Source organism: Chinchilla lanigera, unplaced genomic scaffold (assembly GCF_000276665.1).
Source record: "Chinchilla lanigera isolate Chin_1 unplaced genomic scaffold, ChiLan1.0 scaffold00031, whole genome shotgun sequence".
Classification (NCBI taxonomy): domain Eukaryota; kingdom Metazoa; phylum Chordata; class Mammalia; order Rodentia; family Chinchillidae; genus Chinchilla; species Chinchilla lanigera.
Genome location: NW_004955432.1, coordinates 18,057,528 through 18,072,638, shown reverse-complemented (window position 1 = coordinate 18,072,638; position 15,111 = coordinate 18,057,528). Strand labels below are relative to the sequence as shown.

The 15,111-nt window shown below is 37.4% G+C and overlaps 1 protein-coding gene across 1 annotated transcript in view; it reads left to right on the top strand.

Moving 5' to 3' along the window:
* Positions 1-15,111, top strand: part of Thsd7a (thrombospondin, type I, domain containing 7A) — a gene marked incomplete at its 5' end in the record, with an annotated part of 215,631 nt that overhangs the window by 39,265 nt on the left and 161,255 nt on the right. The window contains 2 exon segments of the mRNA XM_005388151.2: positions 1,203-1,451; positions 3,957-4,138. Of these exon segments, the coding sequence (XP_005388208.2) occupies positions 1,203-1,451; positions 3,957-4,138 (431 nt within the window).

Here is a 15,111-nt window from a genome sequence, read left to right as displayed (position 1 = left end):
ATAACATTTAAATAGAAGTGGTATCTTGGTCACAAGGAAATAAAGCTGACCCACAGGATATTTTTGCTACCACCCTCGGCTTCTCCTCGGCTCCACCCTCTCAATGCAGATAAATTGACTCTGATACTTTGAGCTCTAATTCTCCCCTATGAATACAATTTCATGCACCAGCCAGGAGGATTAAGAAGATTGAGTGGGAGTTGTTACGGTGAAATGGACCTGCCTCTCTGAATGCTTAATTATCACAGATAAATACAGCACCTGAACAATAAGTCATAATTATCAGTGTATTCTCTCGTTTGGAGCAGATCTCTCTATCATGGTGACAGGCTGCACATAGGAACTTACATTACTGGTTATTGAGAAGGTGAGAGTTCAAATAGCAATCAACATAAGTCCATCCTACTCCCAAAATCGCTGCAAAGTGCATGTGCTTTTAGCTGTGACATCTAATATCTTCATCTTCATATGTAGGTGTTGTGATTGGGAATCCAATATCCCTCTAATTTAAGTAGAAATAGAAGTAGGTATTAACAAGAATTTGAGCATAAATAGATCATTAATGAAATATTAGAGGTATGTTTAATGGATACCTCTATAGTATGAAAATAAATATATTCACATTTCTAATACTTAGAATTATTTAATTAGGATAAGCTTATGTATACTATATATTAAACTATTAATTAGAAAAGTTCATCTAGTTGAATAAACACATTATAATTGCAAATTATAACCAATGTTTCAAATGATATTAAAAATAATGTTAAGGCACATATTAAATTACTTTTTCTACTCAAACCCTATTAAATTTAGCCCAGCATACTTATTTAAACCTCTAAACCAAGTGGAAATTGATGCACATAAACAGTTCTTGGTTTCTCATTATCTAAATTAAAACAAATCTGGAACGAGTAAAATGAGCAATATGGTAAACTTAGCTTCAGCTAATTTTCCTTAAACTCTTTTATTTCCTGTTGCCTATGAATGTTTTAACAACTCTCACCAAATGGGAAGTAATGAAAATGTTAGCTTAGAGTCTGCTTTTTACACTTTGTAAATGTTCATGTATTTTCAAAGAAGTTGAAACCACACCTCGAAGTAGAAATAAAAATGCCCAAGCCGATTTTCCTGTGGGGTGAGGAGACAATATCCCTTACTGCCTGAGAGTCCATGATGAGAATATCAATGCTCTCTTGCAGCTTTTGCCAGCAGGAGAAGCTGCCAGTGACTTTCCAGTCCTGTGTGATCACCAAAGAGTGTCAGGTGTCCGAGTGGTCGGAATGGAGCCCGTGCTCAAAAACGTGCCATGACATGGCGTCCCCTACGGGCACCCGTGTGAGGACCAGGACCATCCGACAGCTTCCCGTGGGCAGTGAAAAGGAGTGTCCAGAGCTCGAAGAGAGAGAAGCCTGTGTGGCCCAAGAAGATGGAATTGCCCTCTGTGCCACGTGAGTAACCAAGACATTTGTATACATTTTAAACAGAAAAATAAAATACCCCTCTCCAAACTCTAAAAGAAAACTACAGGTTTTGCAGAAGAAAATTGGAGCGTCTAAGTACCCATCAAGGTTAAACTTTAGCAGCACTTCTCTACTTACGTACTTTCTGTAATACCAGTTGGCAGATATTTTGTTTTTCCCCTTAGGGGCCATATAATAAATACATTAGGTTATGCAGGTCACATATTTCTCTCTTGCAATGATTCAGCGTCACCTCTGGCACTGTAGACAGTATGTAAACAAATGCGTTTGGCTGTGTTCCAATAAAACTTTTCTTACAAAATCAGTGACAGGTTGATTTGGTACTTTCGTTTTTGTAGTTTGTCAGTCCCTTTTCCATAAAGTGGACTTTCACAGTATAGATTCTGTGATCCATTTAAATATGTATAACAAATCCTATTAAATAGAATAAAATACTACCACCAAATAATGAAACTTAAAAGTCTTTAAAGACAAGAACTGTGCTTACTAATCTTAAGATCTATGTGTGGGTGCAGTGTCACATTCATGTGTTTATTTATTTGTCATTTTAGCACCAGAATATAACAACATCTGACATGTAGTCAGTACCCAGGAAATGTTTGAATTCAGATGAAGTAAGAGGAGTTCAGAAATATTTGACAAGATAGCACTGTTCTTTTCATCCTTACAAATGTTATTTCCAAGACATTATTGTGAACTATCTTGGCAACCACGTTAGCTGAGCTTTATCTGAATACAGAAGGGATATAAAACAACTGAGTGAATTTTAGTTTCTCAGTGGTGCACAAACCTTATCAAGAGCTTCTCTGGAATATTCCACACATTTCAAGAGCGTGCGTACAATTGGAACTTCACAAATCAGTGAGAAGGGAAATTAATGCTCCTACCAGTACAGCTAAAGATAACAAAAATAGTGATGATTTATGTGAGACCTTCAATTCTGCAGCTTTTTGAAATTACCCATTGTCCTCCAGGATAACAAGTGGTTGGAAACTCCAGCTTCCTTCGGTCCCCACCTGTCCCACTGACTGGCGGTTTCTCCCTAATTACACACACGAGGAGGTTGCCAGAATTTTCAGGGTATTTTCCCTCCTGTGGATTTTTTCTACTTTTGTCTTTTCCTCTTATATTTAAACATCGTTAACAAAATGGATCCAATCTTTGCGTTTATTTCTGTGTTCCCCCTTTTTTTTAGGTAGTAGCATTTTTCTTAAAATATATGATGTATTTACAGTACTGCAAGTCTGTTCTTCTCACAGGGCTCCTTGATGTGACCTAAACTGAAATTCCATTCTATATTTTAAAAGTGACCATCATTTAAGTTCCCTAACACATGAATTATTTGGCTTTACCTCTCTATATCTTATCCTTGTGAACATGCATCAATTCAATGTTTCTAGAACTGACCAGAGTATTACCCTGTCTTTACAAACAGAGGTCAAGCGTGTTGTTCCCGATGCCCAGGTCTAAAGCTCTGTTAAACCATGAATCGCCACTTACAAAAAATGAAGCCAGCATGGACCTCAGATTTCCTGTCAAGAAACTTTACCCCTAACAGAGAAAAGCATCAGATCTGACACCTAAGGGCCCCTTTAACCTTTTTGTCTAATCAGGATGAACACTGACACGTCCATTTATATCTATGTTAGCTGTTAATCTGATTCTGAGAAGGCATTTTGGTTAAAGTGACTGGACTTGAGTGCTACATGACCCATTTTCTTTGGGCTTTTAGAGCATTCATATCCTAGGTGTGAAAACATGGCAATCACTGCCTCTCTTCAGGTGCATTGGGAAACAGTCCTAGCTGTCTCCTTCAAGCACATGTTGTGCTGAGAGTCCCCAGCACTTTTTGCACATCATGATCTTGATTGGTGCTTTAATTGCACGTCATAGATTGTCTCTCACAGTAGAACTATGAGCACCTTCACCCTCTGTCTCATCAGGAATTTCTAGCACTACAGACAGCAAGTGGAACAAATTCCCGTTCTTGACAACAAAGGGAAAACTCTGGATTGTTCTGCTATGTTTCCTTTAACCCTAACGCGATTATGATTTTGCCCCAGTGTAAAGCAGCCATGTTCATTTTATTAGAGACAAAACAAATGTTTTCATCACTTAGAATGTTTTCCATTTTCAAATCCGATCTTCCTTTGTTTATAAGCATCAAGAAAGGGTAGGCTTGGGTTTAGCTTAATTCAACATAAAATTTTATGTTTTCAGTGTTCTCTTTTTGCATAAAATATTTACAAATGGCAATTAAAACAGAGTCATTCTAAATCTAACCCTGCTCCTCCTGGGGCAGTGCTGAAGGGAAGCAAGGGATTGAAATTTGCTCTGCGTCATACTTCCAGTCTGTGATGGAGTCAAGAGGAAAACAGTATTAAAATAATTTTTAGAACAAAATATGAGAGGAGTAGAGAAATTCTTCATTCACTAAACATGGCGGCCCCTGCTGGCTTGTGCTTCATCTAGGTATGGCTGGAGGACTACAGAGTGGACGGAATGTCGCGTGGACCCTTTACTCAGCCAGCAGGACAAGAGGCGTGGCAACCAGACTGCCCTCTGCGGAGGAGGTGTCCAGACCCGAGAGGCCTACTGCGTGCAGACGAACGACAACCTCCTGTCACACTTAGATACACACAAGGACAAAGAAGGTACGTTTTGCTTTCTTCTCAGTGACTTACTCAGGAGAGTAAGCATGTGGTGGCCCTACATGCGTATATGCAGGGCCATTTGATCCATAAAGAAATGTATTTCTGATCTCATTATAGTTGACGTACACCATGGTGAACTTTAATCCACATTATGGTTGTTGAAAAGTTTTAATACAAATCTGTCTTTGTTCAGATTCGAGTAACTGATGAGCTGCTTTTTTAAATTTTTGTTTTAAATACCTTTCTGATTCCCCTCTGTGCCAAAATTTACCAGAACAGATTAATTATGAAATTAGAATAAAATCTTATAAGTATACACAAGTATATAATGACTACATTTTTCTTTAGATAAGAGGTAAAACCTCATAAACATCACTCTCATTTTTTGAAAATGTACTGAGAGATGAATTAGTTATGGTACTGAGTAAAACTTTTAGTTGGAATTTAAGTGAAATAAATTCAGAGTTTAAAAGACTGTAACAAAAGGAAGCTTTAACCTGAACACGTGCCCTGTTTCTCCCTTTTAATAGTTTGACAGCTGTATTTTCGATTTTATTTTATTTTCTAGTGTCAGTTTTGGGGACAGATGCGGTAAGTGTACAAACAAATAAATGAATCCAATATGGCCAAAAACAAAAGTATGTATTCTTAAATGTTAATGCTGTTGTTAAATTCTCATCATTGTTGGATCAAGTTTTCAGTGAACTATTAGATCTTCAATCCACACTAACATGAACACATTTTAGGCAGAGTTTTAAGCAGTCCCGGCACCCCCTTGATCTGAAGAGTAGCGGGATTTCTGTCACACATCCATTCAACATATACTGAATGTTGCCAACAGAATCCCAAAACATGTAGAAAGATAGTGAGGCTCTAGAAACATCAATACAGACTTCATGCCGTGAAGGTCCTTCACTCCATTACTGGGAAACACAGACAAATCTGTAGTTACATTGCAGTGTGATACACCATACAGCTAAGTTTCAGCATGGCTCTTGGGGAAGTCACAGAAACAGAGGCTGTCACAGAGGAAGTAGCGCTTGAGTCAAGTGGTGAAGGGCACACCACTCACACATGAGTCAGTGAGGACAGCAAGGGGATGCTTATCCCAGGTAGCGGGAATAGTGTGTGTGGAAGCAAAGCATCAGTCTTGCAAATGAGGATGAGCATGTTGTATCCGGCAAGTTGCGGTTAGGGTAGGTTGGGCTTCTCTAGGAACTGTGCTGACTGGAAATGGCAAAGAATGAAAATCTTAGTTGACACCAGCAAATGAAAAAAGAAGAAAAAAAAAAGAGACTATTCAGGCACAGGATCTGAGCAAGAGTGATCAGAACAACCAGAAGAACAGATGGCTCTGTGCTCCTATACAAAGAAGGGACATTAGCAACCAGACATTCACGGAAGATAAGTACTGAAGGTTTGCATTTGCAACTTCCAAAATGTAATTGTTCTGTATCTACTCATTTTACAGAGCGCGCCAACTCATTTAGGAATCTAGCCTAGGGACACATTTTACTACTAATGTGTCTTGAGGTTGTAAGGAAGTAGCATAAAACATGTAATGTTAGTACATTAATATTTTTGGCCACTTTAATGGCTGCATTTTTAACTCGCTTAGGTAGATTTATTACAGCAGTCTTTTCAGAGTAGTATAATTTCATGGCTCGAGGTAGAATAGATTTTAGTTTCTGAATGTCAATTGTGTCTTGTAGGTTATTACTTTCAAAGGGTCCTTAAGAATTCTGAATTGCAACTGGATTTTTTTTCATGTTTTTCATAGAGTCTTTCATACCTCCTCAAACTACTGCAAATGAATTCAAAATAAAAGCCAAAGAAATACAAAATAAAAGTCAAAGAAACACAAAAGGAATATCATTATGATATATCTGTTACTCTAAAGCAAATGTTAATAAATATTAAAGAATTACTTACCTAAAATTAATATTTGTAATGTTAATGTGTAAGATGAATAACTTAGGAATTTCTGCCCTTTATATCATATACTAAGAATACTAAAACATATTTTATAGGGGGCTTCCACAACAGTTGGTTCTCCTTTAAAATGCAGCATTTTTTCCTCAAAAGTTGAACTACACAAGTACTCCTCCCAACCTCTTTCACCAAGGGCACTTAACATTTTCCAGTAAGAAACTAGTACACCAGCATGCCAGGGTTGTCTTGGTTACTGTTTTGTTGTTGTTGCTAAGACAAAATACCAGAGGCCCAAAATTAAGGAAGGAGAGGTTTATTTAGCTCACAGTTTGTGGAGGTTTCAGTCCATGATCAGCTGGCTCCAAGCAGAGTGTCATGACACTGGGGTAACAGCCTAAGGCAGCAGAAGACAGCAGAATCAGCAAGAGCAAAAGAGGGAGAAAGCAAGCCTCTTTTTTTTCCCCTTATGTTGTATATCAGCTATCTGCTCAGGCCCATACCATCTCCATGCCCCCCTCTTCCACAAGCTGAGAATGTTACAAAGTAAGGACCCTGGCCCCCTGCTGAATCACTTAGTTGAACTTTTAAACTTTTTAAATTGACACAACGAACAGTATCCTAGAGCGAAAAGGGCATGTCCTTTTCATCCCAGGATAAAGAAAGGCTGAGTTACTTACTTAAGCTTGTAGACTCCTCAAGGTGACACAATGTATCAGCTGTAACAAGGGATGACAAGCGAAGACTGTGTATGTATGAATAAAAAGACAAATAGGCTGGGCTGGGCAGAATGTTCACAGTCTACCTTCTGCTATAGAACCATGAACAACTCAGCCTAAGAGAAATTTGTAGTGTATTCACTTTGATGAACAAAGTCTATAATATTCATTTATTTCAGATTCACACTGTGTGCTGTATGATTTGTCCCACATGTAACCAAGGTGTTAAAAATATCTTCCCTCAAAATCAAATACTTTCACTCAAAAATAAATTTATTAACACAAAAAACAGCAAGTAATATGAAATTGACAGAAACCTCCTTCATCACCTTGGCAGTATGAAATTGACAGAAACTTCCTCTATCACCTTGGGAGGTCCGTGTACATGGGGAGTGGCTACGTCAGTATTACAGAGGCACATTACCCACTTTGTTCATCTGTGTATGTGCTACTATTAACTGACTCATATCACACTGACAGACCAGAAAAATTCTGTTTCATGCAGTTAGTATATTTAATTTCCAGAAAATTAAAGACATCTGATTAAACTACTCAAAAAAATATTTAGCATACTAGTCACAACTTGCTATGCTATTTGTGTCATTTGAGTTACATTAACAGTATAGCGATTAATTAGTAATACCTTCTATAGATGACCAAAAAATATATCCACTTGATCTTAGAGTGCATCTACATTTTATTTTTATTCTGCTGTTGGCTGCAAGAAAATCTCACGATTTTGGTCTTACACACGCACACACGCACACACACACACACACACACACTATTCAGGTGACCACAACTTCCAGTATATCAAGTCTTTAGAAGAAAGACTTGACAAGTTCTATAATGAGAAGAGTTAGGGTTAAAACCCTTGATAAGTTCTTTTGGGCTGATCGGGATTCCAGTAGGCTGTGAAGAATGTCCAGCTTATACTGGAATGAAATCTACTCTTTAACAAAATATGAAAAGTAGAGGCCTTGGCCATAAGGAAGGTAGTTGTATTAAACTCCTAGAAAACTAACAAAAATATTGCTGTTATTGGATGCATGGGTGTATGTTGAGTGTTTTTAAAGTTCAAAGTGAAATTAAAGTAGATTTCAACTACAGCAGTCAAGGAATTCTTCCATTTGGTGCAGATGGAAAATAATCAAGGGAAACTAAAACTTAAAAGTGATATATGTTGTAAGAAACCTAAGAACACTCCTCCGTGAAAAGCACATCAAGAGTTCTACAGTGAAGTCTGGAAAAGGCCACTGCAGTGGGGTTACTGGGAAAGACGGCTCTGACAGTGATCCTGTACGATGACAGCACGTCAGATGTGCCAGCAAAATAGATTGGAGGGTCAGTGGCCAGACAGATGGTGCAAGGATAATTGAACAGTGAATAGGCAGAAGGTGAATGAAGTATGTGCATTCTCCCATGTTCATCAAAGACATAAGCAGAACAATGTAGTGAAACCATGCCTAAAGAGAAGGCGAACTCATTAGGATTATAGTCTTTTATCTACAGTTTCCACCAAGCAGCACACTTTAGTCACAGCTTCTTTTGAAAAAGCAAAGAAGAAAGGCTATGCTTATGGTGCTATTTCCCTGTTATTTCAGAAAGTAAATATCAGAGCACGTCGAAGTCTAGTGCTGCACCTTTCCTATCCATCACTTACGAAATAACAGGTAGCTGAGAATATTTTACATGACATTTCCATCAGAAATGTGTATCAGCATCATGGGAATGGCAGAGAGTCTATAAATTCCCTGGTATAATCCTTAAACATCTAGGAAAGAGAGGGGTGTACTTCTAGTCTCCATATTTCTACTTGCTAGAATTACATCAAAGCTATTCCATGAAATATGAATGATTTCATGTTATTGACATCCTACAGCATCACTATGGAGATATTAGTTACAGACAAACATTAAAAAAATTTAGAATCACTGACTTCTAAAACTTTCAGTAGGCATTATAATTATGCAAAGAGGCTTATGAAATTTTGTAATGCACACTTTCGTTGTGAGAAATTAATCTAGGTATGATTAGTTTTCATAACACAATTTCTAAGTATTCCGCTTTTACTCAGCTAACTTTAATGTGACAAACAAAAAGGGAACTAAAACATGTGATGGTTGCATTTTGGAAACTCAGTCTATACTCTATACAATAAGGTGTAAAAAGCATTGCAATAAAATTATAGAGTAATTAAAATGTGAGCAGTCCTTGAATGAGTCAGATCATTCTTGTGCGAGTCTGTCCTCGGGATATCTTCTGGGAGAGGAAGGCTGTTACTCTCTGAAATTTCTCTGTGCTCAGTGGAATGATAAATGGAAAGTGAGATGCCAAGAGGTTCCAGCAATTGGGATAAAAGCTAATAAAAGCTCACCTGCTGGGGATTAGATTAAGGTAGTTAGTGGTCTACCCAGAAGTAACTGAAGCTTTTTACTGAAGCCAGAACTTACTGTAGAAACTTCAAGAAGTATTCCACCAAACAGGAAATCAAAGAAAAATATAGTAAAGCATCTTAAAAGTCAAATAAACATGAACATACTACTTCTATGACTACTTTTGATTTAGATGTTTAATAAACATTTGTCAATTGACATACTTATTGTTGCTTTTATAAGATAGTGCAGTGTTTTTTGCTGTTTGCCTGAAAACTATCCCTCAAATGTTTCAAGTAGACCCTCACCCCTTTAAGATTCTCCATTTTAGGAAGGGGCCGTGTTCACATTGACTATGGCCTTCAGTTATGAAAAAAGACCTATTCACACTTCTGAATTTGAATAGAGGATGCATGAACTAGGTGCTACAACAAATAACAAATCAAGGATAATGCACTTTGAGTAGTTTGGTCACTCATTGAAAAGAATATTTTTATATAATTTTTTTCTTTTCTAGTTATAGTCTATAGCTGAGCAGTCTTTTGAATTTCAGTGACTTTATTTGCCTCAACATACCCATATAAAATGATTTTTCTATTTTATTCCCAGCAATATGGCAGACTAGATTACCTGGAAATCATCCTTTCCAAGATACCTAGACATGTAGGATATAATGTCCTTTAAATGCTTGTAAGGACAGAAGTAAAGTCTTGTTTAAGTGACTCCTGGAACAAAACAGCAAGGTTCGGCTGTTACTGTCTGTTGTTACCTGGGGGCGGGTATTGCACAAGAGGAAGATTATGTGTTGTGAAGACTTGCAGGGAGCAAGTCTGATGAGGACCATGCCGTAGAACATTTAGCCAGAAATACGTGCAGAAATAACGTATTAGTCCATTAACTCCAGAGAGTTATGGCAGCAAGGAGTGGAGGAACTCAGCTTCCTTTGCACGGAGATGATACTGAAGCAGGGCAGCCTCGGCCTCGGGTCAGGGGAAAAGCAAGCCTTTTTAAAGAATTATGACCATGGGCTGGTCCTCAAATCAGTATTAGTTTCAAGTTTATGGTTACTTCTATGAATTCAGATCATAAGACTACAAACTAATCTGAAAGACATGGTATGAGCCAGTAGTACTGTAAGTCCCTGACTTAGGAACCCATTCTGTTCCTGGAGAAAGTTCCTAAGTTGGGTTCATTTGTAAGCCTGAAGAAGTGAGGCTTATACACCTTTGAAGCAAATTTACAATGTATGTTGCTCTGCACTCCCTGGCAGGCCCCTCCTCATCACTACTGCCTTTCCTCTTGCTCCCAGACATCCTGGGCTCTGACTGAGCACTGTGCTGCTCTACATGGTCACACTGTTCAGCAAGCACACAACAGCACAACTGTGACCGTGTCCAGCAGACACGTGAGCCGCCTTCTGCGATGCGTTCCCATCTACAAATGTTCACAATGTGAGGTCCATTCATATGTGAAAGTTTGCAACTGAAATGTTCATAAACGGGGGACTTCCTGTATTATGAAACTTCCAAAAACTCTGCAGAGAGAGGTTCAATGAAAGGCAAAATATCCCCACAACACACACACACACACACACACACACACACACACACACACCAACTGCACCATCCAAATTTATAAATTATGTACATAGGGTTTAAAATTAAAAATAAGCTATGAGATTAGTCTTCTAAGATTAGAAGTACTAAAAATAATGGGTAGAGGCCATAAAGTACACTGTTAAAACTTATTAAAGATGTAAAAGGAAGAAAATAAAATATAAATAGAGTCATAGTGAGAGATACCCATATTTTTTAAAAGAAATAGAAATTCCAAAACTGAGAAATGTATCATTGGAAAGTGTTTTAAAAATTAGTGTATTAGGCAGTTTGAGCTAACCCATTTTACTTGAGTTACAAGTAAAATGAAGACAAATTAAAGAAATTGTTCGATATTCAGCACTGAGAAATGAAATTGGAAATGAAAAATTAAGATAGTCATCACACAAAGTTGAACAGGAAAGCACAGATTGAAAGAATGAAAGGGACAGAAAATAGAATTTTCAAGAATTAACTAAAAATGATGTACAGAACTAGGAAAAATGAAATAGCTGCATCTAGAGAGAAGATAGCGATATTCTGCTCATTAAATAAAAAAGCATATTAAAGGAGTAGAGAGAAGGAAAAGGTTAATTACAAGAAAATCTAACAAATTGATAGTGAGATCCTCAGTGGTGGCAGGAAAGGCACATGATCTTGGAGGAAAGTATTGGGAAAAAAATGATTGCTAATTTAGAAATACTTATCCAGCGGTATAACATTCAAGTGTATAAGCAAAATTCAAACAAAGGTGAAAGGGTTTACCTCCTGTAATCTTTCCCTGGATGAACCTTCAAGGAAAAGGAAATTGAATGTAGAAAGAGTCTGAGATAAGCAAAGAATTTGGTAAACACTTGGGTAATCTCAGTAAGCATATATGTATATGAAGCAATACTAATTGTATTATTGTTGATTAACAAATTGCAATATACAGTTAGTTAACATTAATATATGATAGGAATCATATATATTACATCAAAAATGATATATGATAGGAAAAAAGGGTAAGGAGTATACCATGAAGGAAAAAGGTGAATACTAAATATATATTGTATGATATGTATTATTGGATAATATAATAAGGTCACTTTTTCATATTTTGTATATATATATATATATATATATATATATATACACATTTTTCAGTCCAGTAGAGAATATAAAATGGGTTAGATAAAAATCCAATCAATTGAATAATAGCACTAAATAAGAGAAAAATGTCAATTATATTCTTCTTATGTAGATGCTCTAGTACCAGTAAAAGAAGACTAGAAATGAATTTTCTAATCTCAGAATCAAAGGTTACTACAGATGGACATTTTATTTTAATTCTGAACTGCAGCTATGAAATATGAGAGTAGCCAACTGAATTACAAATGTGTATGGTGATGAAACTAATAATTTGGATTATTCAGTTGAAATACACACCACTGATGACAAATACATAAACAAACTAACAGATTATACATTACATTCACCAGTAATAATTCCATCTTTATACACAAAGCATGGCTGAAAATTTCCCTTTCTCAAGGAAATAACATGCAATTAAATTAAATTATATGTGCATACTATGTCAGAACCATCTAGAAGAATGAATAGTTCCATCAGTTAAATCGCACTTGACAGAAAATTTTCTCAGGTAATACACATTTTCTGTAATATCTTTAGAGTGGAGGATAATCTTTAGAAACATAAAACTCAATAGAAGTTGACTTGCTGCCAGTTGCTTCCAATTCAATGTCCTTCAACAATGCCGGAAAACGATTGCACACTTTTGAAACTGCAGAATAGAAACAACACAATTGTATGAGTATTTCAAACATATCTCCCTTCCTGCCATTCTAGCTTTTCCCAGTCTTCCCATGAGAAAGGTAAATGATATTGGCAAAGGAATTACTACCTGGAGTAGGTCAAACTCAGAGTGCTTATTGGTGTCTTGGACAAAGCCACAGATAATGAGCTAACAGCAGTGTAGAAGTTGCACAGAGCTAATAAAGATGAAGCGTATTGGGTAATCATTTTGTTAAGAGGCTAGACACAATGGAAGCTCTCCAACAAGGAGAAATTGCACAAAGTACTTATAAATACCTCCATTTAAATTCTGAATGTCTGCAATAGAATAAAATAACAGTGCTAACATTGATGATGACAGTGTTGATCACCTTTATGAAGGCCCTGTATTAATTATTGAGTTTATTTGGAGAGACATTCTTATGCAGGGAACAGCCGTTGAAATCAAGGACTTGCTGCTGAGTTTGTTCTGTGTCTGTTCTCCCCAGGGTTAGTATTCCACACGGTCTGATCACTGAAATGTCACAAATTTAAGAATTCCATTTGGTATTCTTAAAGTCATTCAACAAATATTTATTGAACAACGGTCAGGTTACATCACAGATTTAGTTGTTGAAGATAGAATCTTTAGAAAGCAGCCTTGATCCCTGTCATCTGGACATTTGTGCCCTAACAGTAGCCTTGTATTTATTGGTTGGTTAATGTGGAGTTCAGAGTGACCCTTCACAAGGCTGACATGGGGACAGTCCTTGGGTTGTGCTAGTTCAGGGCTCTCCAGTTAAGCTCTGAGCACGCATGACACCAAAATCTGTCTACACAGAGATTTTTTCCCATGCTTCATCAAGTAAATCACTGATCTCTAAAGCCCATATTTCAAAAATGTATAGTTGAAAAATAACCTGGGTGCTTGAAGAAAAATGAAAAATGATCTTGGTATTTCCCATCAGAGTGGTGATACTGTAGGTTTGGAATAGGCATAGAAATCTCTGTCTTTTTGATCACTTTGATCACAAAGTTAATGAGAGTCCTTTTGGAAGGTACTGTAGGGGGATAAGGGAGCCACACTTCAGGCACTAAAGTTTATACAATACTGGGAAGAGGGCAGAAAGAGGAGAAGGAGTAAAAGGAGGAGGAGGAGGAGAATAGGGAGGAAGAGGGAGTGAAGGAGAAGAAAAATGAGGAAGAAAGGAAGAGAGGAGGAGGAGGAAAAAGAGAAGGGGAGGAAGAGAAGGAAATGGAGGAGATGGAAGAGAAAGAGCAGGAGGAGACTTCAGAATTCCAAGTACAAAAGCACTCACTACTCATTAAAGTTTCTTCCAGGACCTCAGAAAGGTCCTATGCTCAATGTGGGGCCCTGAACCTTAACACTCATAGGCTTCCCAAGAAATCTGCCCCTAATTCTAATGTATCTTTTGATCCTCACTAGAACCCCCAAAAATTATTTCTTTATTTTTTTTTCACCTGGTGGTGTATTTTTTGGAAAATCCATGAAGAGATCTTGACATCAGATTTTTTGTTTATATGAGCACCAATCTCCACTACATGAGGAATTTTCACAAGTTTTTTTTTTTTAAAATAGACTTATATAGAAGGTCACTCTCTAGTATGACTTCTTTCATGTAGTTGATAAAAAATATGTTCACTGAGTGCTTTCCTTACATTGTTTATGTGCATAATGTTCCTCCCCAGTGTGAGATCTATGTATATAAAATGAGGACTTACTAATGAATCTGTTTCCACATGGCTCACATTTACATGGATTCTTGTCTGTGTGAGTTCTCTCATGTATTTGACAAGATAGGTGTGTAGTAAATGCCTTCTCACATTGCTTGCACACATGGGGTTACTCCACAGTGTGACTTGTTCATATGTTTTATAGTAACTCTTTGTAGGGGATGCCTTTCCACATGGCTTGCACATACAAGACTTCTTCGCACTATGATTTCTTTCATGTATTTGACAATAACTGTTTCTGGTGAAAGCTTCTCTCCAGCGGGAAGTAAGATGAGCATATTTAATGAAAAATGCCCAATCAAGGGCTCTACAAACAAGACTTCCAGCTAGTTTTAAAGCAGCTTGCTGCATGTTTGCATTGGCATCTGGAGTCTGGGGAATATGTTTTCATGTTGATTCTGTTTTATATTGATCGCATTTTGCTATCTCTTCATTTCTTTGATTTCCTGAGCAATTGTTTTTATTCTTCTTCAATTTGCCGGTTGTCCGGAGACCTTCCTGTAGCATTTGTACTCCTAAATGTTTCCCACATCACATTTCTGTAGAGCTTCTTTGGAGATGGATTCAGCACAGCCCACTTCTCCTTAGTGAAGTTCACAGGAACATCTGCCACAGTCACTGCCTCCATTGGTTGGTGAGAGTCTCCCAGAAGCCCTTGCAGCCAGGAGAAGTTATAGAAAAGGGTGGTCTATTCAGGTGGAGGCTCACAGCAATGAACTCAGGCTGTGCCCTATGGCGCCATGACACAGGAAGAGCCCTGAACTTTCAGGCCTGACACTGATCTCACTGACACTCATTGAGCCCAGTATTAGCCATAAATCTTTAAA